This window comes from Malaya genurostris, chromosome 3 (assembly GCF_030247185.1).
Source record: "Malaya genurostris strain Urasoe2022 chromosome 3, Malgen_1.1, whole genome shotgun sequence".
NCBI lineage: Eukaryota > Metazoa > Arthropoda > Insecta > Diptera > Culicidae > Malaya > Malaya genurostris.
Window position 1 is genome coordinate 201,682,201 of NC_080572.1, and position 14,981 is coordinate 201,697,181.

General features: G+C 40.3%; 1 protein-coding gene across 1 annotated transcript; it reads left to right on the forward strand.

Annotated features, from left to right (window-relative positions):
- The first annotated feature begins 1,112 nt into the window (after nt 1–1,112).
- Nucleotides 1,113–13,854, forward strand: LOC131436252 (aspartate--tRNA ligase, cytoplasmic). The gene is made up of 6 exons (XM_058604874.1): nt 1,113–1,264; nt 11,474–11,576; nt 11,657–12,392; nt 12,457–12,691; nt 12,751–13,133; nt 13,195–13,854. Exons 2-6 carry the CDS (start codon nt 11,505–11,507, stop codon nt 13,356–13,358), a joined length of 1,590 nt encoding a protein of 529 aa, XP_058460857.1. The 5' UTR covers nt 1,113–1,264; nt 11,474–11,504; the 3' UTR covers nt 13,359–13,854.
- Nucleotides 13,855–14,981: the final 1,127 nt, after the last annotated feature.

The window sequence follows — 14,981 nt, forward strand, 5'->3', positions numbered from 1 at the left end:
TTACTATCGGTACACCCCTTGTGTTATGTGAAAGTTTTTTTACTAGTTGGTTTCCCCTCGTTTGTCAACACCGATCAGCTGCTTGCAGGGATGCCTGATTTCATCATAATATTTGAAAATGAATCATCACAATAAATTATTGGGTTACGTTGATAATATACTTATTTTTTTCAGCGATGTTGGAAGGTAACCATTTATTTTTCTCAACGTTGCTCATCTAGATTATTTTTTATTGTGTTGGTAATTTTCATCCGAAATTAAGTGGCGGTAGACCAGAAGCAGGTAAATATTGTAACAAAACGGGTTCGATTTTGTACTGCGTTGGAGGATGAGAAGTAGGCACAATTATGTATATAGTTTTGGCAATATGTATTAAATCTGTATCCTGCATGAAATTCGCATGGACGTATACAAATCAATACATTACAGGTAATTCTGTATGAATGGCAACTCTGTTGGTAAATGAAAAAAATAAACACAGTCTAGATGACAGACAGGATATTTTTGATAGGGTAACGTGGCGCCATCATGACACAGGTGAGTACTGTCCCTAATAAAGGAATATTCGAAATGACCGTTAAAATGATTGACGAATCTGATTTGAGTGTCCTGTCTGTTAGTCTGTGATTAAAAGTTCCAGCTGCTGAATTTGCTCTCAGGTCTTGTCTTAGCTATTTTATTAGATACTTTTTGAGAGAACGACAGGAGAGTGTAAATATCGCTTTTGTGAATAAGCTACCCAAATTCAGCAAACATTTTTTGCAACCCTGCGTGCTACTACACAAAATACACTTTGACAACAGAGATGCCAGGTAAAAATTTCAAATGTCTGCAGCCAGGGTCTGTAAATCTGAAAAAAAATCTGCAGTCAGCAAGTATGTGCTGGCAGCAATTTGTCTATAAAGTATGACAAACAAAACTGACTTGGCGAGCAAAAAAAAGGTCGCGGAAAGTCTGCGAGAATTTCAAAAGTCTGTCAAAGTCTGCGAGAAATTCAAAAGTCTGCAAAAGTCTGCACAACAAAAAATGTCTGCAGCACTATACCCCAAATCTGCACATTTACAGACAAATCTGCAGACCTGGCATCTCTGTTTGACAACCGTAGTCGCCACTTTCACTATCAATTCATTTGGGCAATGTGAGAATGTGGTGATCATTTTTGGTAAAAGAAGAAATTTTAAAGGATTATGTGCTACATTTTTTACGGAAAGTTCATACGATAGTGGTTAATACGGTTTTGTACGGTTTAGCTTAAAAAAATCAAGTAAGTACGAGAATCATTCAATATTTCCGCTGGTTTGCTGATTCTTTTTTCTTCCGAGTCTGAGGCCAATATTTTTTCAGTTCCGTTGTATGTCCAGCCATTCAAACCAGGATTGTAAATTTCTATCTGTTCCGCAAAAGATTTCTGTCATGAAATTATACTTTTAATAAGAAGTTTGTTCCGATTAAAAATAGCATGATGCAATACTAACTACCAAATCGGAAACGATTTTATGCTCGGTCGGTTCTGTCTTGTGACGTCCATCTGGCAGCGTTTGATACATTGCCTTTGCGGAAGTGTATGTGCCAACCGGCGAATACACCGACAACATTATGCAATCTTTAGATTGGACGACGTATTTCACTCCGCCGCTATCACCACGTCAATGCATTCGTAGGCTTGCGTGATTTGTGATTAAAATAGTTGGGAACATTTTGGAATCCAGAAAAAAAAATTATTTGTGATGGGCTTGTATTAAACAGGTTAATCTTTTGCTTCATAACTTGCTATTGCTCCCGGTTTGATATTAAATGATAAATCTTTAAATGTCTTGGTGCTCATTTTCTTATTTTTCTGATATTGGTTAGCAGGAAATGTTTAGATATTCGGCAGTTTTGAAGCTAAATTTTCTTTTATTAATCTGGTAAAAATTGAATATACCTTGTGTAAAAAATTCGGCTAAAATTAAATCATAACATTGATGATTAGCTCAATGCACAAGTCTATGAAAACGTCATCGATGACTTCGCGGGGGTGTTGTTCTCCCACACTGTTCGAAGCGTGGATGTATGGGTTCTGCTCATCTGATGCACGCAATAAACTCGTCTGCTTCGCTGATCAAGAGCCGGTAGTGACACTGACCGTGGCAGTGAATTTCTCGTTAACTTGGCTGAGGTTATTTTTTTGCAATATAGCGTAATTTAATGTTGTATGTGAGGAAAGGAAGAGTTTGTGATCGTAAAATTGATTGTCAATCTATTGAGATTATTCGAGCAATTCAATTTTGGATATATCAACAACTAGAACAACACTGAGGGCTGATCCTGGAACATTTTTGGCTAGGTTCCTATAGCAAATAGCTTTTCTATGAAGTTTGTATTGAATGTTTTGTTTCATTTATTCATTAGCCATGGATCAAGATCCTTGAAGTTAGACAGATCCTTGAAGTATAAATAAAATGACTAATGTTTCTTTGTGCTAGATATCTTCGATAATCTTTTCCTTGGAAGAGAAATATTTTTCCATTCATCGTTGCTTGGGGGCTTATGGTTCACCTATCGCGCCTTCGTCCATTGATTCGTTGTTACTGTTGCTACGTTGTTACTGTTGCTACGTTGTTCCGTTATTTTTATTTCAAACAGCTAAGCAGACGCGAAGTTTACACTATTTATGTAACACTCGAAAGATATTGTACCAAAATGCAATATCCTATCTGACGTCACGGAAGTAAACAAGTGAGTAACAGTTGTTACATCATGATATTTTTTAACAAGTGAAAAGTAAGATGCCCAATTTTGCGTTTGAGCGAGATGATCAGTAAAAGTAAACAACTTATTGTCACATACAGGTTCTATATTGAACATTCCATTGGTAATTGAGGCAACACCCCATGTCTTTACCAAAAATTTTAAAGGGTTTAACAGCAGTTTTAGATTAATCTGGAAGCATCAGAGCTTTCTTATTTGTCATCAATAACAGCACTTAGAATGTTCATAATGAAAAATAAGGATAATTTGAATGTTTCTGCTGGATTTGTGCAAAATTGAGGACACGCACAATCGCAGATGTACTCAATACAGCGTAAATTTTACAAATGGCCCAATATCAAACTTAAAATTTGATAGAATATCAATGTCAGATGTGGCAACCTAAAAACATAAAAAACTAATCGGGTGACTGAGAGCGTCACACAGTGGTGATTCCGGTAACTTTTTGATCGAAGTAGTAAGGCTTTAAATTTATTTTTTAATTATTTGGCTTTCAAATGACTGATGGTATTTCTGCCAACCTAGAAAACACCTACAAAAATTGAATTTGGGGTGAAAGCTGCACTTAAGGTGAAATGTAGCGGAATGCGAAAATCGCGTTTTTGATCAATTATTCAAAAACTAGACCGATTTTCGAAAAACCAAAAACACTTAAGTTTTCGATATCGAATTTATCATAAATAAGTATTCTTAGAATTTTGAAATTTTGCTTTGCCGAGCCGTAATTGGTTTTTGAAATGCATAAACGGTTACTGTTCCGTTCCACGGGGATGATTTTAGAACTGAAAAGTAGTGTTTGTAGCACAATTTCACAAAGAATCTGAAAATGCAACTCAAAATTATAAAATTTGAGCTAAAACAACCGAAATTTGAAAAAGTTTACATAAACTTTTTCGCATTTTTTTATTGCTTGCGCGCTGCTGTTTCGTATTGAGGTGGTGTGAGAAATGCACGGTGAGCACGGTGGCATTATATCGTGAGCAAAAATTACATATAAAATTATGACGCGAATTTATGCAGCATTGCGTTTTTTGTTGCAATAAAAACGAGTTGAATACAATAAAATGCGTATTGTAAGAAATTGTTTATTTTCTAAGTAACTGTCATTTATAATGGTAATAATGTCCAATTCGGTTGAGTTCAATGCATTGATGTTGCTGAAGCAATAAAGCTTGGCTGTGTAATATCGTATGACAGGTATTATTTTAGATTGTAGCAATTTTTATAGCAAATTATAACTTCATCATTGACAAGCTACTGAATGAAATACAAACCAAGTATTATCGTGATACAAACAATGTGATAAATATTGAAAAACAACAGGCATATACATGGTTAGCAAGTTGGTCAATACATATACATATAACCTCATGTTAGTCATTCATAATTACTCATGATTTATAGCTCTAGTGTAAGAGTAATCACTACAATAACGATTGAATTAACATATATTCAAAGTGTGAAAGATTCAAAAATCCATTACGTCCAGTCTTTTTTACAAGCCAATATAACGAGAGGTAAACCAACTGCGCTCAATCATTGAAAAAAGTTCTTGTTTCTATGTGTCCGTTTTTCTTGGTATGCTTTGTGCGACGGTTCGTTCAACTGAAGCGGATAAAATTTTGCGCGCATTTTATGACGCTACATTTCACCTTAAGATTATTATCGGAAAGGAAAGTATAAAATTTGCAAAGTGTAAAAATGATTTTTTAAGATGTGTTCTTAGATTTTTGTTTAAACTTGATTGTAAACAGTACCGCTAAACTGTCAAAGATGAATGCTTGTTCATTTGTGACGTCACGATAAAAAATCTAATAACATTAGTTGCGGAGTAACAAACATAATAAAGATGGAATACATTGAGCTGGATGGTACTGTCAGTTCAGAAGATGAACGATTGGACAAATTATGGATGAGATTTTTAAACGTAGTTCCAAGGATTATTGAAATCTTGAGTCTTCTATCAAGTAAATCCTCATAGTTTTGAGCAAAAACATATTGAAAATCTTGCGGCTAAGCGTCAAAATCATATAATCGATTCAAGGAGGTTGTCGAATCGAAGAAACAGTCTCTAATGAAGCTTGACGAGCTGATTCGAATGGTATATGACGCTCAGCCCTTCGGGCCTTGGTTTGAAAATCGGCTTTCACAGTGTTTGCATAACCCCTCTCTATATGAAAAATGTAAGAAAGACTTTTTGCCATTGTTAGCTGCACTTGTCATAATGAATATTTCCTATTTCTAAATCGAGATTTCCATAAAATACTTAATTTCTAAAAGAAATATTTAAAAAAAAATACGGGTGTGTAATGTCAGATACATAACTGGATGTCGTGAATACGAATAAAACTGACACGATTTATTTATACTTTCGAATTCGACTTAATAGTTGATCGATTGTGTGAATTGTGAAGCTTTCCCCCGTTTTACGTGATTTCGTTTGTATCTTTTTCACAAATGGGCGATTCCAACGGCCACACATATAGACACTCATAGAATTTTGACGTCGATTATTTCATTTCGGATTTGCATATTTCATTGAAAGAAACTATTAAGATACCGTACAGGATTCATTCTTGCCTTTTAGAAGGATCAAATTGTGGACTTCTCTACGATATTTAGCACAGTTTGGAACATTTTTCTCAAACGATTTTCACACAGCGAAAAGTGCACGGAGCAAATCAAATTATTTTGGAATTTCATTAAACTCATGATTTTTACCTTCGATTTGCAAAGAAGTAATCTTAATAGTTCTTTAGATAACATTTAGAGCCATTAGAACGGCTGATTTTATATAATGTTGTTCACTTTTCGTTTTCTTTCTCCTCAATGCAAACGACCAGTAGTTTAATGCGTCCTCTCGCCTTGACGACCGGAAGGCAAATAAGAGCTACGACCTGTGCGTTACATTTTTCAACCACGCAGAAGGTGCGCTCTCCGATGCCGCTGCTTGAATGTGTCTTTTCGCCCTGACATCTGCGCGCTGAGCTAAGCTGAAGTAGATCGCCCGTAGTTGCACTTTGTGATCGATCGAATAAGTGGAAATGTACCATGAACCAAGAAAATGAAGCTTGGGAGAAGCAAATAATTTTCTCTGTACATATCCTCTCACTCCTAACTTTTCATAAAATGATCAATAACGACGCCGGCTACGATCAAAGGTTGTGCTACTGAGAAAAATGAAGGAATGTTAGTCCGATACTCGTTGTTTCTAGAGACCGCGGGTACCACTGTATCTTCTCGAGAATCACGGGATAGAATATGTGTTAGTAGGGAGGGAAAGAGTTCCGGATGTGATATGAGCTGCCCCCAAAATAGTGTCGACCGCAGTGACATCTAAAAGTGTTCGCCACGCTGAATGAGCAAACTTTATACACAGTTCATATGCGAGACTGTATATCTGTTTTCTGAGTTCATGGTTTTTGTATATGAGATGACTACTGGAGCTGAGAGTTCGAGCCTCAAGCTGGAAGGATTCTTAGTGTCAGTGTCGACTTTGCATTTTTACTGGAGATGAGATGACAACTGAAGCTGTTACGTTATGGCGTTATTAAACTTTTTCAATTGTAGCTCTTCAACCTTTTTAATGCCGTGGTACATTTGTTCCTTCAACAAGTTTTCAAGTTCGTTAACGTTTTCTGCCTTTCTCATATAGAATGGTTATGCGATCACTTGAAAAAATAGTCCAGTAAAAATAGACCCGAAGAGACAAGCTTCATTCGACTCAGTTCATCGAGCTGAGCAATGTCTGTGTGTGTGTGTGTGTGTGTGTGTGTGTGTGTGTGTGTCAAATAATCTCACTAGGTTTTCTCGGAGATGGCTGAACCGATTTTGACAAACTAGGATTCAAATGAAAGGTTTCGTGGTCCCATACGGAATTCCTGAATTTTATCCGGATCCGGCTTCCGGTTCCGGAATTATAGGGTAAAGTGTGTTCAATATTGTACACCGTCACTTAAACCGGCGAAACAAAAAACGTAAAAAAATTTCTAAACTGGTCTCAAAACTACACAAATCGATAGTCACTATCAGTAGGCAACTAAACAAACCGATTCCGGCTATCCTGGTTCCCGGTATCCGGTTCCGGAAGTTCCGGAAATAGTGGTCATATATACCAAAATAGATCTCACTCACTTTTCTCAGCGATGGTTTGACCGATTTTCACAAACTTAGATTCAAATGAAAGGCCTCGTGGTCCCATACGGAATTCCAGAATTTCATTCGGATCCGACTTCCGGTTCCGGAATTATAGGGTAAAGTGTGTTCAATATTGTACACCGTCACTTAAACCGGCGAAACAAAAAACGTAAAAAAATTTCTAAACTGGTCTCAAAACTACACAAATCGATAGTCACTATCAGTAGGCAACTAAACAAACCGATTCCGGCTATCCTGGTTCCCGGTATCCGGTTCCGGAAGTTCCGGAAATAGTGGTCATATATACCAAAATAGATCTCACTCACTTTTCTCAGCGATGGTTTGACCGATTTCCACAAACTTAGATTCAAATGAAAGGTCTCGTGGTCCCATACGGAATTCCAGAATTTCATTCGGATCCGACTTCCGGTTCCGGAATTATAGGGTAAAGTGTGTTCAATATTGTACACCGTCACTTAAACCGGCGAAACAAAAAACGTAAAACGTAAAAAAATTTCTAAACTGGTCTCAAAATTACACAAATCGATAGTCATTATCAGTAGGCAACTAAACAAACCGATTCCGGCTATCCTGGTTCCCGGTATCCGGTTCCGGAAGTTCCGGAAATAGTGGTCATATATACCAATATAGATATCACTCACTTTTCTCAGCGATGGTTTGACCGATTTTCACAAGCTTAGATTCAAATGAAAGGTCTCGTGGTCCCATACGGAATTCCAGAATTTCATTCGGATCCGACTTCCGGTTCCGGAAATATAGGGTAAAGTGTGTTCAATATTGTACACCGTCACTTAAACCGGCGAAACAAAAAACGTAAAAAAATGTCTAAACTGGTTTAAAAACTACACAAATCGATAGTCATTATCAGTAGGGAACTAAACAAACCGATTCCGGCTATCCTGGTTCCCGGTATCCGGTTCCGGAAGTTCCGGAAATAGTGGTCATATATACCAAAATAGATCTCACTCACTTTTCTCAGCGATGGTTTGACCGATTTTCATAAGCTTAGATTCAAATGAAAGGTCTCGTGGTCCCATACGGAATTCCAGAATTTCATTCGGATCCGACTTCCGGTTCCGGAATTATAGGGTAAAGTGTGTTCAATATTGTACACCGTCACTTAAACCGGCGAAACAAAAAACGTAAAAAAATTTCTAAACTGGTCTCAAAACTACAAAAATCGATAGTCATTATCAGTAGGCAACTAAACAAACCGATTCCGGCTATCCTGGTTCCCGGTATCCGGTTCCGGAAGTACCGGAAATAGTGGTCATATATACCAAAATAGATCTCACTCACTTTTCTCAGCGATGGTTTGACCGATTTCCACAAACTTATATTCAAATGAAAGGTCTTCCGGTCCTATACGGAATTCCTGAATTTCATCCGGATCCGGCTTCCGGTTCCGAAGTTATAGGGTAAAGTGTTTTCAATATTGTACATCGTCAATTAATATATTTTCGGATGCAACAAACATTCAAATCGTAATTCAGAGTGTCGTACTAGTAGAGTTTGTGTGTCATGTTAGTTGGTGGCCGTACGAACCAACATTGATTATACCGGTTCTCGGGTTCCGGTGCCGGAAGTGCATATAATAGTGAACCCACTTCGTTTTCTTAAGGATAACCTACGCAATCAATGCACTGTTTTATTCTGTATGTTGTACTAGTTAATGCACAAACAATCTCTTGGTTTCTTTCAAAAATCGAAGAAAAAATTTTTGAATAGAATACAACAATATTATACATGAGAAAGGCATCATTACACCACTAGGTGGATTAAAACAGGTTTTTACAAAGGTCTTGAGCATTAATGCTCTGAAGAATAAACGACAGACAGGTCTGGAAGCTCTTACTGAATATTTTACAAGCTAGAAAATTGTGATCAATGCAGCAAAAACTCAGGTCATCTTGTGTCCACATTCAAGATCTCCAAAACTTGTTCCATCAAGCTAATGCCGAATACGATTCAGTGATGAGGTCACCCAATGGTCCGACGAAGTTATCTATCTAAGACTCACTTGACAGACATCTGATATTCTGGTAACATGTTGACAAAATCGTTCAAAAATGCAGCAAACTCATTAGGTCTCTGTATCCGCTGATTTGTAGAACATCTAAACTGTGGCTGAAGAATCCATTGAATACGCAGTCCCTGTTTGGCGGGGCTGTGCACGAACGCACAAATTTAGGCTCCAGCACATTCAAAGTAAGATCTTAAAGATGATGCTAAATCTGCCTCCTTGGACAAGGACTAGTGAAGTACATGAGATGGCCTCCCTGGATATACTAGAACAAAAATTCGAACAATACTGCACGAAATTTGAAGAGGGGTGCTCAATCTCTGTACAATATAAAATTACAAATAATTCAAAATTTGTACGTATTAGGTTAGGGATACTAGGTTAGGGATAATTTGTACGTATTAGGTTAGGGATGCGCTCAAAACTAGTGCTACCAACGGAAGAGCAGCTTGGCGCGGCGACTCTTGAAGACGGCTGGAGGTACGAGGTTATCGAATCGAGGAAATGACTGGTTTGACGGCGAATGTCAGCAGTTGGTCGAAGAGCAGAATGCAGCAAGGGCGAGGATGCTGCAACACCGCATTAGAGCGAACGAGGAACGATACAGACAGGTGCGGAACAGACAGAACACGGTTTTCCGGAAGAAAATGCGCCACCAGGAAGACCAAGATCGTGAAGCGATGGAACAGCTGTACCGCGCAAATGACACGCGGAGGTTCTATGAGAAGGTGAACTGCTCACGTAGAGGCTACACGCCACAGGCCGAAATGTGCAGAGATACCAGTGGTAACTTTCTCACGAACGAACGTGAGGTAATCGACAGGTGGAAGCAGTACTATGACGAGCATCTGAATGGCGAAGCACAAGATACAGAGAACGGTACAGGAATCAATCTGGGTGCACGCTCAGTCGACGACAGATTCCCAGCCCCTGATCTATCGGAGATAAGTGAGGAGATCGGCAAGCTGAGGAACAACAAAGCCGCGGGTAATGACCAGTTGCCAGGCGAGCTGCTCAAACATGGAGGATAGGCACTGGCTAGATCGCTGCACTGGATGATTTCTAGGATTTGGGAGGAGGAGATTCTACCGCAGGAATGGATGGATGGAGTGGTATGTCCCGTCTACAAAAAGGGCGGTAAGCTAGACTGTTGCAATTACCGCGCAATCACATTGCTGAACGCCGCCTGCAAGGTACTCTCCCAAATCCTTTACCGTCGTCTATCACCAATAGCTGAGGAATTCGTAGGGCCGTACCAAGCGGGATTTACTGGAGCCCGCGCCACAACGGATCACATATTCGCGATAAGACAAGTACTCCAGAAGTGTCGTGAATACAACGTACCCACGCATCACCTATTCATTGACTTCAAAGCGGCATACGACACAATCGATCGAGAACAGCTATGGTCGGACGTAGCACATCACTCTATCCAACGCGATTGGTCAAAGCAACGATGGATAGAGTGATGTGCTTCGTCCGAGTATCCGGGACGCTCTCGAGTCCCTTCGAATCTCGGAGAGGGCTACGTCAAGGTGATGAACTTTCTTGTATCTTGTTCAGTATTGCCCTGGAAGGTGTGATTCGAAGAGCGAGGATCGACACGAGTGGCAAGATCTTCCGAAGGTCCGTACAACTTTTTGGCTTCGCTGACGATATTGATATTGTGACACGTAACCTTGAGAAGATGATGGAAACCTACATCGGACTGAAAGCTGAAGCTAGGCGTATCGGACTGGCCATAAATGCGTCGAAAACAAAATACATGAGAGGAAGAGGCTCTAGATAAGAAACACTATGCCTCTCACCACGAATAATTGTACTTGGTGACGATATCGAGGTGGTTGACGAGTTCGTGTATTTGGGCTCACTGGTGACCGCCGACAATGACGCCAGCAAAGAAATACAGAGACGTATTTTGGCAGGGAATCGTGCGTACTTTGAACTCAGAAAAACTTTTCGATCGAGAAAAGTACGCCACCGCACGAAATTGACCATCTACAAAACGCTCATTAGACCGGTTGTTCTCTATGGCCACGAGACCTGGACCAATCTATGGCCACGAGACAGAGGACCAACACGTCCTCAGTGTTTTCGAAAGAAAGGTACTGAGGACCAGCGATGGCGGAGTGTAGATGGAGACGAAACGTGGAGACGGCGTATGAATCACGAATTGCAACAGCTGCTAGGAGAACCACCTATCGTACGGACAGCTAAAATCGGACGTCTACGATGGGCTGGGCATGTCATAAGGATGTCGGACGACAGCCCAGTGAAAAATGGTTCTTAAACAGATATTTATGCAAAAAAAAGGAATCAAATCGTTCAAATTTTTACTAAAAACTATTTAAATTTGTAGGTTATGTTAGTTGCTGGCCTCACGAACCTTGTTCGGCCACATCAGATCCCAGATCCGAAATAGTGATCATAAAATACCAGCAAATAAATCACCCTTTATTTTGATGTAGCTCTAGTATTCATCATCCACTCTTTACTAATCAAAATGTATTTTTTTTATCGACGGCTTGATTCTTATCCTAGTCTAACGAAGGACAGTATTCTGTGCGCCACGATGGTCGAAGAACATGAGCAATCGAAGAATGCGGCCAAAAAAGCAGCAAAGGATGCTGCCAAAGCCGCTAAGGTAAGATTACTATTCTTAGCTTCCTACCCGATATGAGTAACCAAATCATCGCCGTAATGTTTGTTTTTTGTTTTGTTTAGAAAGCAGAACACAAAGCGGCCGCCGCTGCCGAAAAAGCTCAGCCAGATACAGCGGGCACCGACAGTGCCGATTATTCGGAGGGCCTGTACGGTGTGACTAAGATGATACAAAGTACAGTGAAACATTCCGAGCGAAACTTTGTACCGGTTCATGAGCTTGGCGCTATGGCGAAGGATTCACTCGCGTGGGTCCGCGGTCGTGTCCATACGACGCGTAGTAAAGGAAAGCAGTGTTTCCTGGTCCTTCGTCAGCAGAGCAGTACGGTACAGTGCGTGGTGGCTGTAAACGACGATACCGTGTCGAAGCAGATGGTCAAGTTTTCCGGGAGCGTTCCACGAGAAAGTATAGTCGACATAAAGGCGCGGGTTGTACCGGTCGCGAATAAAATTGAAGCTTGCACAGAGCAAGATTTGGAACTGCATGTGATTGAACTGTATTTGGTGTCGTCTGCCAAAGCTCAACTTCCGCTGCAAATTGAAGATGCGGCACGTCCTGAGAAATCCGACGATCCGGAAGCATTGCGTATTCGCGTCAATCAGGACACCCGGTTGGATAACCGCGTTCTCGACCTACGAACTCCGGCGAATCAAGCAATATTTCGACTGGAAGCTGGAGTGTGTAAACTGTTTCGTGACATTCTGGCCCGACAAGGCTTCACAGAGATTCACACTCCGAAAATTATTTCGGCAGCCAGTGAAGGAGGTGCGAACGTGTTTACGGTTAGCTACTTCAAAGGTTGGTGCAAGGTGTTCCCCACAAGTTTCTTTTTTGACTTATGGTTTCTATTTACTAATCGTAGACTCAGCATATCTCGCTCAATCACCGCAACTCTACAAGCAAATGGCCATTGCGGCTGACTTCGACAAAGTGTTCACCGTGGGTGCAGTATTTCGCGCGGAAGACTCCAACACGCACCGACATTTGACGGAGTTCGTTGGACTCGATCTGGAAATGGCATTCAAATATCATTATCATGAGGTGTTGGATACTATTGGAAATACGTTCACTGAAATTTTCAAAGGTTTACGCGATAGGTAAGCCAGCTTGGTTGGTGAGTTTTATGAATCCAGCTTAACTACTTAACTTTTTTCAGCTACGCTCGCGAAATCACTGCCGTTGGTCAGCAATTCAACGTAGAGCCGTTCAAATTCTTGGAACCCCCGTTGAGATTAGAGTTCGCACAAGCTGTCCAGATGCTGAGAGAAGCCGGCATAACGATGGACGACGAAGAGGATCTATCGACGCCCAGTGAAAAGCTACTCGGAAGACTGGTCAAAGCAAAGTATGATACTGATTTTTACATCCTGGACAAATTTCCTCTGGCAGTTAGGCCATTTTATACCATGCCGGATCCGTCGAATCCCAAGATATCGAACTCGTACGACATGTTCATGCGAGGAGAGGAAATTTTGTCCGGTGCCCAGCGTATTCACGATCCTGAGTATCTGGTAGAACGCGCAAAGCATCACGCAATTGGTAACAAACTCCCAAGAATTTTCATATCCATTGAAAAATAACAAAACTTTTTGCCACCCAGACATTTCCAAAATTGCCGCATACATCGAAGCGTTCCGTTTTGGGTGTCCACCGCATGCCGGAGGCGGTATTGGTTTGGAGCGAGTCGTAATGCTGTACTTGGGTCTCGACAATATCCGAAAAACATCGATGTTTCCCCGTGACCCGAAGAGACTTACGCCCTAAGAGCATGCCCCAGGATCACAGTTATTGGTGTTGTTTTTTTTTCTACGGAAATCAACGCCACCATTCCCTCGGTTATCATTGAGCTTTCCCGTAATTCCACGTTTCATTCGAAATGGTTGAGCTGTGCTGGAAGCTAGGGTATGATACCAGTTCAATCATTGTTTAATTTGCTTCTAAATTTCTTCTTCGGGTGTCAGTGACCACAGTTTTTAATATCCTACACTTTCATAGAAAGTCTTGAGTTTCGATTGAGACCAGAGGGAACTAAAACTATACATAAAAGTAGATCAAACGACGAAAAGACTTAATACTTACAAGTAAATCAACAGTTTAGAACGAGTGTAATACTTAATTGGAACCTGAATTAGATGAATTTGCAAGGATTTTCAGCTTGATCGAAAGACGAAAGATTAAAGGATGATAATCAGAATGTTTGCGTATTCATGCCTTTGTGAAGCTCCAGTGAAACGTACATTACAACTAATCCGTATATCTACTGAAATGATTAATTTGGAAAGAAACCTCCCATGCCCTGCACTTCCATAGGATATGGGACAATTATGAGTAGAATTTCTATAGAACATCACTCTTCCGGCATTATTGTTACGTTCGCTGTCTACTTTATTTTGCTCATTAATTTTGCTGCTTTTTTGGCCGCATTGTGCCATTTTCTATTCTCTTTTTCACCGTTAAGTATTGAGCGCAGGATTTTTCTCGCAAACGTCTCATTTTCCTGGAATCTCTAGAGCGCCGAAGACAGATGCTGCAAGCGATACTCGTGTTTAATGTAATCAATTGCGATATCTTATTGACTTCCGCGCATCTCAACGATTTCTCCGCTCGTCTAGTCTAATTCAACCGAGGTTTCATCGTATTACATTCGGACTACTTAAACCAATAACAGCACGCATTCCAGCATTTTACACAGTTCTCACAATAACTATCAAGTTCTTCCCTTTTATAAATTGACCGTTTGAACTTCGTGTTCTATTAATTGTCAAATTAATTAGTTCAACAAATAAAAAAATACCGCATCGGTTCCCTCCTCGTATCCAACACCGTTTGGACTGCCTCGTTTTCTACTAGTCACCATGTAATTTGTCTTGGTAGAGTTGGTGGTTACCCATTGTCTTGCGGCTTATCCCCTAAAACGAACGAAAGCCTCGTCCACGGCTCTACAATCATCACCAATAATACCAATGAGGTCCGTAAGAAACATGTGAGTTTCATTAATCATGGCTCATTTCTCTGCACACAGGATCTTCGTATTGCACTTTCGAGCACTCTTAAACAAAAAAATAAAGAGTATATTGCCTTGCTTCAATCCGTCTAACGTCGCGAATGCATCGGATGCTATTCCAGATATTTCGGCGTTTTTTTTTTAAATTTTTTTTTAAATAATTTTTTTTTACCGTTGGATCTCGTTGTCACCCTTTTTCTAGGAGGAGAAGAGCTTCCATTTTCCTTCTGCGAGGATTGAGGGGCACTTTGTTCGTGGCTCGTTTCGTCATCCATAGCCTGATCGGTGGTATTGTTCGCAGTCCTGAGTTCGTTGCTAGTTGCTGTAGATGCACCTTGTTGTACATTGGTTGCAGTTGCTGGTTGGTTGGAGGGTAGGTTGTT